The 13,381-nt window shown below is 42.6% G+C and overlaps 1 protein-coding gene across 9 annotated transcripts in view; it reads left to right on the forward strand.

Annotated features, from left to right (window-relative positions):
• EPB41L3 (erythrocyte membrane protein band 4.1 like 3) overlaps positions 1-13,381 on the forward strand; it is a 144,127-nt gene that overhangs the window by 53,509 nt on the left and 77,237 nt on the right. For all 9 annotated transcript variants that reach the window (XM_077778245.1, XM_077778246.1, XM_077778250.1 and 6 more), the window contains one exon: positions 3,768-3,965. In XM_077778245.1, the coding sequence (XP_077634371.1) occupies positions 3,768-3,965 (198 nt within the window). The remainder of the gene's footprint in view (positions 1-3,767; positions 3,966-13,381) is intronic.

The raw sequence follows: 13,381 nt of genomic DNA on the forward strand, positions 1-13,381 counted from the left end.
AGGCTGCCAGCTACGTTTAGTGGATGTTCGGAGGTGGGTCTTTCCCCCTTTCCCATGTGCATGTATGTTCACTTCTATTACCAAAATAGACATATTTAAGTTGCCACATGTGGTGTGAATATTTCTTTTAAAAGCTTTCATGCAAGTTATAAAGCATGGTTTATACTTGGGCTTTGAATGAATCCATGTTTAAATTATTTTGGCTTAAAACTTCAAACCTGAAATCAGCAGGTGTTAGAATACTGTTTCATGTGGTAAGCAAACCCGGGCATTCCTGCAAACAATTGGCCTTTTCTAGGTTGGAAGTACATGTATCAGGCTAGAAATTCTAGATGTTGAGAGAAGAGACGAAATTCTTTGCAAGGCGCAACACATTATTATAACCTCAAACTATGTTTGCATCCTGATTATTTCTTTTCCCGTGCTCCTTAAGTTCTGCCTTTAAACAGTATTAAGAATAGCATTTATTGGAACGCTTAGGTGGCTCAGTTGGTTGAGTGACTTTGGCTGAGGGCACGATCTCACAGTTCGTGGGTCGAGCCCCTTGTTGGGCTCTGTGCTGACAGCTCAGAGCCTGGAGCCTGGTTCCAATTCTGTGTCTCCCTCTCTCTCTGCTCCTCCCCAGCTCACACTCTGTCTTGATCTCTCTCATAAATAAATATTTAAAAAAATTTTTTAAGTTTATTTTCATGCTCTGTAAATAGATGCTGTGTCTGATCTAAGCCGTTTCATGATGCGGAGCTGGGTTCTGACTTAAGGGACTTAAGGAGCTGTTCTTGTTCTCATGGTTTTCCTTTACCGTCTCTCTCTCTCTCTTTTTTTTTTCTTTTTTTGGAGATGTGATGATGGTGATGTTTTGATTGTTTTTAAACCTTCAGAAATGTCAAATTATTAAGACTGGATTTTTTCCCCATTCTTTTCTCCTAACTCTGAAATGAAATAAACGTGAGAGTGGGAAATAATGATAGAGAAGGAAGAATTTCTGTGCCTGGATGTGATACATGTACTTGATCTTTTGAAAGTCAGATGTTTGAAACAAAATAAGAGATAATACTAAGCGCTTGGAGGGAAAGGTAACTGGCGGTGGAGTCCTGAGAACTAGTAAATCCTGGCTCTTCCCTCATGATTTTAGTGACCTCCGAGAACTTGTCAGGTCTCTGCACCTCAACTTCCTCATTCACAAAATGAAAAAAGAGATCAGAAAAGATGGTTTTCTCCTGTTCTCTACCCTCACTTTCTTTGACTGATACCAGGAGCCCCAGTTACACACTAGAGGTAAAATGAAGTATGTTTTGGTCGTCAGCGACAATTAAATCATGGGCTTGGCGGGATTTGAATTGCAGGCTTGTAGTTTTATGACCTGGAGGAAGTTTGTTGAGGTTGTGTCCTGTACCCCTTCCTGTCTTCACGTGCCACTGAGGGTGGTGGTACCCACACACCTACCTCCCAGAGCTGTCACGAGGATTAAGTGAAACAGGATATGCCAAAAGGGGTTTCACTGATATTTTTAAATCGTAATGCATTATGTGTGACTACAGCGGACGTTTCATTTGAGGTCCCTGGTCTGCTCGTCTTGAAGTTAACGTTGTTGAAAAAAATGGGCGTGGGAGACTCCATGATGGGTGCGTGGAAACGACCCCTGGAAACAACACCTCCCTTTGCACATTGGTGGTTTCAGGTGCGTCTGGAGTTGACCGATAAGTAGCCCAGAAAGCTTTTTCTCATCTACTTTTATTAGAGGAAAAATGAAATTTCACCTTTCCTAATAGATCAAAAAAGTTGATTCCAGGTAGTGAAATTTAAATAAAAACGTAGCTTCTGTTGACTTTGCCTTTGATGAGATGAAAATGTAAATTAAAAGTGTGATGTGTAAGTGTAAGTTATAAAGCACTTAGCAAATAAGTGATATAAAATTCCAAGGTTACCAGACTTCAACTGGCCTAAGGCCAAAATTAATGTTTGACTTTTTTGTGACACTATTTTAATGCTTTGATAGGGAAGACTAACATTCAAAAAAAAAAAAAAAAAAGTTGGACCAAGTTGCCAGAGCCTCCAGGTTTTCTTACATTTACTTGTTCAGCTACGGCTGGCTTCTCAACTCTTTGGGCCTTTGAAGTTGGTTTTTCACATTTTTCTTGGTCTCTTCGCTCAGCAAAGGGGTGTCTTTTTATCCTGAAGAACTTCTCACAACTTTCCTGAATTCCTATGCAAGGTAGTAGAGGAAAGGACTTAATTTATAATCTCCTGGATGGAAAACCAGATGGAAGATGCCATTTCAAAAGCAGAAATCCATACCTAAAACTCAAAATAAATAACAGCGAAAGATAACTTTGTGCTTAAACTGTCCAATAATGGTAGCCACTAAAAAAAAAAAAAAAAGAAAGAAAGAAAAGTTGAAGTGATAAGCCATCATTCCTGCCTTACTTACTGCCCAGGCCATGTGCTTTGAGCTACTAAGATAATAGTATGTTCATGAGAGAAGAAGTTTCATGCTTCCTCAACGGGCCTAACCCGAATTTTGGAACATGTCTGTCTTTGCAGTGTCAGTATGTATTTGCAGACTAGTGGAAATGATAGTCTGGCCCCTGAGTTGAATTTGCACTAAAACCATTGGTGGTTTTGAATAGACCAGGACATTGTGTGGTGACAGATGGCAGCTACACTGGTGAGCACAGCATAACATATAGAATTGTTTGATCACTGTTCTGAACACATAACACTATTGTATCTCAACTATACTTCATTAAAACATACGTATCTAAACACATGCACACTTACATAAAGAAGAAGGGTGTGAATAGAAGAGCTGTACAGAAAGATTTCCCTGGGGACTGATTCAAAGGAGAATTTAACTGTTCCACAGGAGGTCCTCTGCAGTTTTGAGTCTAGTGTGGACCACACCGTTGTCCTTTGAAAGCAGATTAAAGCTTTTGGACAGATTTGATCTGCTCTTACACTGGCTCATTACAGTGAGGGGGGAAACAGACTAAGGGGATTACTTTGTGATGAATTTCAGTGCTGCTGGCTTCATTGAATTGATTTAGAGCTAAATCAAATATTTTAACAGTTGTAAAATTACTGAGAAGTTTAATACTTGAAACTCTTAAGGCCTTAAAGTTTATAAGATACCATGTATGTATATGGGGCATCGTGGGTCATGGAATAGAGAAGGATCCAATAAATGAAAAAAATAGAGTATAGTTAGATAAAATCTAAATGATTTATTTTAATGTTTACTTTAATTTTGAGAGACAGAGTGTGAACAGGGGGAGGGGCAGAGAGGGAGACACAAAATCTGAAGCAGGCTCCAGGCTGTCAGCGCAGAGCCCGACACAGGGCCTGAGCCCACGAACCATGAGACAGAGCTGGACACTTAACAGACTGAATCACCCAGGCACCCCTAAATGATTTATTTTAAAGATCTGTACTATCTAACGTATTGTGAAATAAATCAGGAGTCCATTTGTAACGTCCTTTCCTTAGTGAAGTCTCGATGGCATTTGCGAATTTGGTGCTTCTAAATTAAATCCTTGAGTCAAACTGAAATGAAGCCCTATTGGTACATTTAAATGGCGAATGTTATTTCGGTGAAACCATTAGCATTTTCAGCATCCGTATACGTGTCCATTCACAATATCCTCATCCTGACATCTCTCCTGCTCTTGGAGATAGGAAAGCCTGTGTCTGGAGGGTTCCGCTATTGGCGAGCAATGCAATATTTATTTCCTGTCTTGCGGTGAAGACTGTTCATTGTTTGCTCTTCACAGGTCACTGACAAGGAACGGGAGTTCGCCGCTGGGGCTGCAAAACAGCTCGAGTATCAGCAATTGGAAGACGATAAACTTTCTCAGAAATCATCGAGCAGTAAACTATCTAGATCTCCATTAAAGATTGTCAAAAAGCCTAAAAGCATGCAGTGCAAAGTGATACTTCTGGATGGATCAGAATATGCCTGTGACGTGGAGGTGAGTGCACATCTAAAAACTTTTTTTTTGTCCCAGATGCTGAGAACTGGAGACTGTTGGCATAGAATATCCAGGCGCTTTCTTGTTTTCAGATCTCTGGAAAGTTATTCAGACCTGGTTTCTGAATACAAAATTATTTCCAAAGTCTTGAACAGGAGATCGTGTTACTAAAAATGCTTATGATGCCTCCAAGACGGTCCAGTCAAAAGAAAAATGTGATCTTAATTAAAAAAATATATATATGTATTACTAATACATAAAAATGGGGGCCTTAAAAACTTTTCATTAATATTTTGTGAGTTAATTCAAACGAATTTACTCTTTCTATTTGAATAGTTATACTTTTTTATTTGAATTATTTTCCTTCTATTTTAAATTATGGAATAATATTTTTTTTGTATTTGAATAATTTCAACCATTAATCGGGTAAACCTGTAAATTTCTGTACACGGCATTGGTAGGATAGTGTGAACTGCAAATGTGCTCTTAGGGTAATTTTTTTAAACATACATTGTGGTGGGCGTTGCACTTTGAGTGCAAAAAAGGTATACTAGTTTTCTTTCTGTAGAGGAGAACTAAAATTCCTCTCAGAGAAGGAGTGATGAGATGACCTTTGTCAGAGAAGTTTAGCGAGACCAAGTTAACAGATGGGAACCCCACTCCCTGCCCACGGCGGTGGAGATGGCTGGTTGTTGAATTTTCCATGTAGCACGGAGAACACACACAGGGCCCGAACTTGGGCCTCAGGAGCAGGGGTGTCTGTGCACTGGCCACAGGGCCTTCTCCCCGCAGCTGGGAGGGAGCAGCAGGCTCTTTCTGCAAGGTGATTCAATTTCAGATTTAATGTTTTCTTTCTCCTTCCCCCCTCCCCTCCCCCCTTTTTTTGGTTTATTTATTTATTTTGAGAGAACATGAGCTGGGGAGGGGCAGAGCAAGAGGGAAAGAGAAAGAACCCTAGGCAGGCTGGGCACCTGACCATGTGGGCAGTGACAATGTGGGGCTCGAACTCAACTGTGAGATCATGACCTAAGCTGAAATCAAGAGTTGTGCGCTCAACCATTTGAGCCACACAGGCGCCCCAGATTTGACATTTTCATTCAAAGAGCTTATTCCGCCCACCTCAGCCCCGTGCCCTTGGTCATACAGGGACCTCGCACATCCGTCTACACCAGCTCCTCCCACTGTGTGCTTATAGAGTTCACCTCTTCTGCTGGCTGTGCTGAAAGTCTGCCCCAGGCCCCACAGGCAGTGTGTGTGTGTGTGTGTGTGTGTGTGTGTGTGTGTGTTGTCATGCACTTCTAGTCCCCTTAAGACACAGTCAGTACTGGGGCACCTGGGTGGCTCAGTCGGCTGAGCGTCTGACTTTGCCTCAGGTCATGATCTTATGGTCGTGAGTTCGAGCCCCGCATTGGGCTCTGTGCTGACAGCTCGGAGCCTGGAGCCTGCTTTGGATTCTGTGTCCCCCTCTCCCTCTGTCCCTCCCCTACTCATGCTCTGTCTCTGAAAAATAAACATTAAAAAAATTTTTTAAAGACATAGCCAGTTCCAAACCCACCTGATTTGCTGTGTCCCTCATTCATTCATCTCTTTCTCTGCAACCTCACATCATTCCTATTTTATTTTTCATACTCTTGTCCTATACCCAATCCTTTCCTCAGATCAGAAGAGTCAAATCCATTTCATGTTGATGATGTCATTTGTGATGGGGATGGGCTTGGGTTACTTCACAGGAACATAGAGAAAAAATGATTTTTTGAAAATAAATTCTGAGATCACGTTACTTGATCATATATTAACTGATAGAATGTTTGTTGTCCTGTGACCAGACAAATATTGATGGGTTGCTGCAGGGAGTGAAATACATGCTCCAGGGACCCTGCCTAAGGGTTGCCCTGCACAGACCCATTTTTTACATTTTTCTGGCTTTGGCTAATTTCTTGGTTCAAATTGTCCCATTATTTAGATGTTTATTCTGGAAATTGGGAGATCCAGTAATGTACTCCTACCTGGGTTTTACTCTGAACCATAAAGGACTTTTGTAACCAAGAGAGATTGTATTTTTCCAGCATGGATCCACTTTCTGGAAAAATTGATCTAAGAGAAGCTTTTTTCTTAATTTTGAGGAGAGTCTATTGACTCCATTATTAATGAAATAAATAGGGTTGCCCTGCAGCCTTCCCGTCCTGGCTACCAGAGCTTTCTAAAGAAGAGTCTAGAAGAAGGTTTAATGGTATTTAGGGGGTGGGGGAAATAAATGCCTCAGGGCTGATTGAGGTATGCATAAGTGTTGACCATTTTGTAGACTTAATTGATATCCCATGTGTTCCAGATAATCTGTTTTTGAGTTCAGAATTTTTATTTTGTGGACTTTGAATATAATTCAGTGGTAGTGTCCCTGCCAACATTTTGAGTGACATGACAATGTTGGTCGGTCATTTTCTCTTACAATTTTTTAAATAAATTTGATAGGTTCTTAAGAATAATTCTTTTTTTCTGGGGCACAAAATCCTTTGCCAACAGAATATTCTCAGTTTTTCAACAGACATTGGTAGTAGAAAAGACCGTGGTCATTTCTGACTGACACACTTGTGGAGAAGATAGTGAAATTTGGGCGTGGCAGAGTGAAATGGACCTATTTGTAGCTGACTGATTGAAGAAGAAAAACGGATTGTAAATCAGTGACGTGGTTCTCAAGGTAGCAACAGGATAGTAGTAGGAAAAGCATGTTCAGAATGACTCTTGATTTTAGATGCAGACAACAGCGCATAAAGCTTGGCTGGCAAGGTGTGTGGGGTGTTAATAGGTAAACGGTGGTGGAAAACATTGCCCTAGACAAGGTGTCCTTCAGTCTTGCTCTCCTCTAAGCTGAGTTTTTATCAACATTTTGGTTGAACACACACACACACACAGACACAACAGCTGAACCATTTTTAAGTGATGCAGACCTTTAAAAGTAACTAATGCACTGTGTGTCAGAATCCAGGTTTCTCATGAAGTGGACAGTGTGTGACTAGTAACAAGGTCACACTTTGCTGTGTTTTGAGGGATCAGATGCAACACAGCAATGTGTCGGAGGAAGGAGTGGTCAGACTTCATAACAGTTTGAGAAAAACTTATCTTTGGGTTTATGTCGATTTCAAACTCAGCGTTAACCAGCTGTACGCTGTGGCTGTCAGAAACACCCGTGCGGTCATGGTTTTTTTCTGTGGAAGTGCAGTGTGTGGTTTCCTGAATGTGGCCAGCAACCCCGTCTCACTGGGCTGGAGAGATCCAGTCTGTTGTGTATTTATTGTTGATTAGCTCATGCAGTATAGCACTCAGTGGAGCCCACAGACCCAGGTGTGAAAATGATTTGTCTATTTGTAACCTGTGGATTTCAAGGAACCCAAGCTTTCTGGACCTCGGCTGACCAGAAAAAATAGAGATGAATATACTTTCCTCAAAAACCCATTATTGAGAAGATTAAGGTAGATACTTAATTTGAACACTTTCTGCAATGTCTCATATCGTTGATAAATGGTAGCTATTTAATGATGAGAAAAACAATGAGCTCTGACTTGAGCTTATTCAGCAGAGAGTTATAGATAGTGAATGATCTGGAAACCTCTTCTCATGAAGAATGATTACAGAAATAGAATGTGTTGAAAAGAGAAAACATTTCCACATGTCTCCCAGCTTCGGAGGGGACAGGATAGTGACTTTCAGTTACTCGGAAAAGTTGGCATTGAATGTCTGTCTTAACACATCGTTTTTTATGGTATAGAGAGTAGAACTAAATTTAGATGTTACAGGAAGTCCGATTTTTAAGTAAACAGAAAATGCATGTTTTATTTTTTTTTCTTAATTATGTGGCATTTATTTTTTTATTTTTTATTTTTTTTTACAAGTAGTTTATTGTCAAATTAGTTTCCACATAACACTCAGTGCTCATCCCCACAAGTGTCCTCCTCCATGCCCATCCCCCCTCCCCCCCACATCCATCAGTCCTCAGTTTTTGTCAGCATTCAAGAGTCTCTCATGGTTTGCCTCTCTCCCTTTCCCCCACCATTTCCGCCCTTCTTCTCCCCCTTGTTCCTCCGTCAAGTTCCTCCTAATCCTCCTATACGTGCAAACATATGGTATTTGTCCTTCTCTGCCTGACTTATTTCGCTCAGCATAACACCCTCAAGGTCCATCCACGTTGCTACACATGGCCAGATTTCATTGTTTCTCGTTGCCATGTAGTATTCCATGGTATAGATAAACCACATCTTCTTGATCCAGAAAATGCATGTTTTAAATTATTGCTGTCGACCTTGTGATACACGCTCTGCAGGAGGATTCCGGCAGAAATTGTAGGTGCCTTTATGGAAGCTGTCAGCTCCCCAGATGCGGTCTGAGAGCTGATAACTCCCAGTGCCCCTTCCTGCTCTCAGACTCCTGGAGAGAAGAGACCCACAAAAATCTGAATTGGGAAGCAGTTCTGCTTCTTGTAATCCCCGTCCCCAACACATACAGTTGTAGGTGAATTAAGAATAGGATGCAGGAGACAATAACACGTATAAGGTTTTTGGGTTTTTTTGGTTTTTTTTAGGGTTTTTTTGCATTTAATAAGGTATCAAGAAAGGCATTTTATTTTACTGAAATCTCTATGCCTAAGTGTTTTCCCCCATGGCTTATTTAATGCCTTCATCACTTTACCATCAAAATCAACAAGGCTCACCTCTGCTATGATGTTATCATGAGAATATATAGACTCCTATAAAGGACCCCCATGAACACACCCACATGCACACACATACACACTCCTACCTCGGAATAGCACAGCCCCTCTCGCTTTTCTTTTGAAACCACAAGGAAGCATTTCCCCACTCCCCCCAGTGCTGTGGTCATCTTCAACCCCTGCATCCTCATGTTTAGATGGAAGCCTTTTCCATTTGTGCTGGCTTTTTCATATTTCTCTCAAGAGTAGTCTTAGGTCATTGAAGCGTTCAGTGGTTTTCCGTCTGACTGTGTTCTCAATTGTTTAAACCTCTTACATCTTCATTATCTAAAATAAAAAATTATTACTAGTAAAATATAAGATCTTATTATAATAAAAGACTTTTGAAGCAACTTGATATATATGTTTGGAAAATGTTTCCATGCTACCCTACCCTATTTTCACGTATGTCACCAGAATTACTAATGCTGCCATTTCCTTCTTAGTTTTATTGGACCATCAGAAAACACAAGCAGCCAGTTTACTACTATGGCTTCTGTTTATTTCCCAGACATAAATTTTAAAAGAGAAAATAAAAGTACCCCAGTCACATGCCATGAAGGAAATGGTACTCACCACATTTTCATCCCATTGCTTCTGTGCTCTGTGGAACCTGCCTCCCCCCTCCCCCATCTGACTGTTTAGTGCACAATGTATTTCCTAATGACCATCCGGATTAGAAGTGTTCTCTCTCGTTTGGGCACCGTGGCTAATCTAGTCTGAGCTGGTTTTAGGAAAATCAGACATGATCTGAACTTTGAGCCCGTATTTGGGAATATGAGTTTGTGTTTGCGTGTGTAAAATGTTTACACCATTTTATGGCATAGTTTGGTTTGTTCTCCACAAGAAACCCGATCGGTGGAAGAGTCCAGTGAGTCACTGCAAAAGCTACATGGAGTTTCCCTTGCAGGCGTGACTTACAAGGACACTGCCATCTATGTGTGTGAAACCATGAAGTCCTAAATACTGCTGACCCAACAGTAAGGGACACCTAGTGCTTATGGGCCCAGTTAAATCCACACAGGACTGGCACCTCCAGGGAAAAATGCCAGTGCATCAGCCACACCGGAGAGAGATTTCCATCCAGATTGGGGCAAATCAAAGAGAGCTACTTAGGTGCAACACTGAAACTGTGAAAGCAGCCCCCCCAGGTTTGACCCTGGCTGGAGGAAGTCCACTGGTTGAATGGGCTCCATGACTGAGTAACGCTCAGTCTCTCCGGGATGGTTCAGAATCCCAAGCAAGCACAGAAATGGGCCAGTTTGCTCCAACAAGCATTTCTTGACGCCATCCAGAGATTCTTGTAAGGAGCCAGAGAGGGTAAAGCTATTTTTGGCACCATGTCCTAAATGTGCTTTCTGTTACCCTCTCACTATTGATCAGGAAAGGAGTGTTTGAAAAACCTCCACGTGCTCTGTCTTGCCCATGATTCCATTAACTGTCCACGCCATCCTTCTGTTTCATATTTTCACTTGCTGGGATTTGGTTGGAAAAACAAAACTGGTGTCTGAGTTTTCCAGTTGCTGTAGGTTATGTGAGTAAGAAGCTGACAGTACCTTTGGAGGTCCTCAGCTGGAGAACGAACTGGATTGTCATGATCCGAAAGGGTTGATTAGGGTACGTGTTGCTTTTCGTGGCTTATAAGAGATGATTAATTGTGAAAAGTAGAAAATAAGGATTTTGGCCCAACCAGTACAAGTGTTGTTCACTCAATACTGCGTAAGTCACAGGGTTTCTGAGTCTGTGAGGTCACGTGAATTCCGATTTCACCTCTCAGTGGGCCTCTGGGTCTCGGCTCAGCTGAACGCCTGACCACATCCCCCCATCTGTCACGTGCTGTCACTGTGTCCTGTACAGCAGGCGGCTCTCCTGCTCGAAGATCGATGCCCCTGGGGACTTCCGAGGATGGAAGGACTTTAATTAACTTGGTTTTCTCGTGTGATGACTCTGGCACAGCTATAGGAACACTTACCTACAAGGTCCATTACCACACACCTTCTCAGTCACCGGACATAGCCAGTACTCAGTGTTTCCAAGGCGCTCAGATGTTTCCTCCGTAAGGCTTTGCTAGAACAATGAACACTTCTTACAAAGCTATTAAATCGTTTCTTCTGGTTTTCATTAAAAAAAAATTCTCATAGTCCATCATGAGTGTAGACAACAATCTGATAAACACTTGATTAAGTTTAAAATTAGGATAGGGGCACCTGAGTGGCTCAGTCGGTTAAGCGTCTGACTTCAGCTCAGGTCATGATCTCACAGCTCACGAGTTTGAGCCCCGTGTCAGACTCTGTACCAACAGCTCAGATCCTGGAGCCTGCTTCACATTCTGTGTCTCCTCTCTCTCTGTCGCAGCCCCACTTGTGCTCTGCGTCTCTCTCTAAATAAATAAAACATAAAAAATGAGTATAAATGCGAAGCAATAGAACTGGTCAGACCCTCCAGCCTGTCACCAGGCCAGGTGATGGTGGTGGTGGTGGTTTGGAAGCTGCGTGACTTTTGGAACCTGAGCATCTGTGCACATTTGGGTGATTGATGCTGTAGCAAAGGTACAGTCACTGAGGATTCTCGTTGCTTTGCTGCCGATTGTCACGTGGAGTTAAGGCCTGACAGGAGATTTGTTCTTCAGATGTCAGAAGTCCAATGATGTGATGTGGGAACACTGGGTCCGCCTTTTCACCTTCCTGTCCCTCACACCTGCATGTCCCCACAGTGCTGTCCGACCACCCCCCGCTGCTGCTTTGATGAAACGAACTTGCCTGTTCTCGCAGGCAGGTGCGGGTCCCGCTCTCCACTGTGTGTGCCGCCCCCCTGCTGCGGAGAGCAGTCTTGTGGATCCCGTGCTGTTTACTTGCACAGAGGCCTTGATTTTCACAGACTTGGTCATTACCCGTTCGCTTCACGAAGGCCGCGGTCTTTCAGGTTGAAACATAATCCGAAGTGTTCCACTTCTCACCGTCCCGTGTTTAAGATTTCAGGTTATGTTCCGTGTTTTTTGTATCTGGTTTATTTGCTTAAATGTCCCCTCCTTTAGAACCTTCCCCAGTTACGTCTCTGAGGATTGTCACCTGTGCTCTGGACAAAATCTTTTAAATTCCTTTACACTGTGTGTGGCCTTATTGTCACAGACCCTTATGAGATGGTGGCTTGGCCACCAATCCTTTTCTTTGGGCTTCAGGGAGGGTTTGCTCTCTCTCTCATGCTTCTCCAGAAATAATTCCCCATAGCACACTGGCTCTTGGGTTTAACTTGAGGTTTAGGGAAAGACCACATCAAAGAAGGAATCCCTGTTAGTCCAAGTGCCATTCTTGGGTGTGACAGACACACAGCCGTCCCACCTGGCACCCATTCTGCTTCCACATACTGGGTGCCAGTCCATGCCCCACCGTCACTCAGTCCTGGCCCCGAAGGCCAAGGATGTGCTTCCCTGTGTTAGACCAAGGCATTCCTCATTTCCCTCCTTGGGAAGAGTCTCCCAGCAGGGCGGATGACAGTCAGTTCCTTGTATGGTGACCACAGCCTCCCATTCATCCAGGCTGGGCTGGCGCTGTGGCCCCAGGGCCCCAGTGTCTGCTCCCAGCCAGCGTCTCCAGGCTCCTTCCTAGCAGTGGGCCTGTGTCCCAGCTTCAAAAATCGCGCTTAAGGCATTATCTCCACAAGACGCCTCATTAAAATCCTTGCCGTTTCCAGAATACATCGATCAGATTGTACAGAGTAGGCACCAGAGTATTTTCTTTTAACACAAAAGTTAATCATTTGAGTTTATTATTTACCTTAATGCAAATTCTTTTTGTGTGTTTATACAATTTCAGTCTGTAGAACTAACATCACACTATGTGATGCAAAATCCCCCAGGGAGTTTTACTAATTTTGAGGAGGCTTTCCTATAAAGTATTTCCTGAGGACCTAGTATGTTCTAGGCACTGAAAACCATGTAAGACTTCAAGCTTAGATGGGGGACTATCTTACTCATAGAGTCACACAGTCTTAAATCTGGAAGGGACATTGGAAATGACTTTGACTTCTCACCGATACCTTCTCACTTTGTCTCACTGGTGAGGAAATAGGCCCAGAGCAGTTAATGGTATGCCTGAGGAAACCTAGCCTGGAATGGGTAGGCAAGGACTGGAACCCAGATCTCCTGCCCTCTGCTTCACAAGTCTCTTTCCTGTAGCTCCAGAAACATTTCAAGTCTTTAGCTGCAGAAGGAGCAAACCAAAACATAGTATTTATGTCCAGCTTGGGCTTGTGAAATAGTGGGATGAAAAGAGAAAATGGAGAAAGATCTACTTTTCAAATTAGTTAATAACATATTAGATTCTTGAATAGCTCCTTTACTGGTAATTCTGTATGCTTTTAACATCAAAACTGATAACTTTTCCTAAATTTTGTAGTTAATGTATGTAGTTTTGGGGGAAGGGAGGAAGCAAAACCATCAAAGTGGCTCTTCTGTTCACTTTTTTGCCCCCTTTCCTTCTCTCTCGTTTCCCGCCCCCTCCCCTGCTGGTGGCTGGAAGGCTTTGAAACCTCCTTGAAGCACATCTGCGGTAGACGCTCTAGTAAGTGTCTCCTTTTAATAAACAGGCAGCTTGACTCTAAGTCTGGAGTAGATTAATTAGGCCTCCCCGGGAACAAAAGGGCTCGGAGGTTGTGTGCAAATCCCGTCCAAGAGAGA

Source organism: Crocuta crocuta, unplaced genomic scaffold, assembly GCF_008692635.1.
Source record: "Crocuta crocuta isolate KB4526 unplaced genomic scaffold, BGI_CrCroc_1.0 scaffold26, whole genome shotgun sequence".
In the NCBI taxonomy this organism is placed as follows: domain Eukaryota; kingdom Metazoa; phylum Chordata; class Mammalia; order Carnivora; family Hyaenidae; genus Crocuta; species Crocuta crocuta.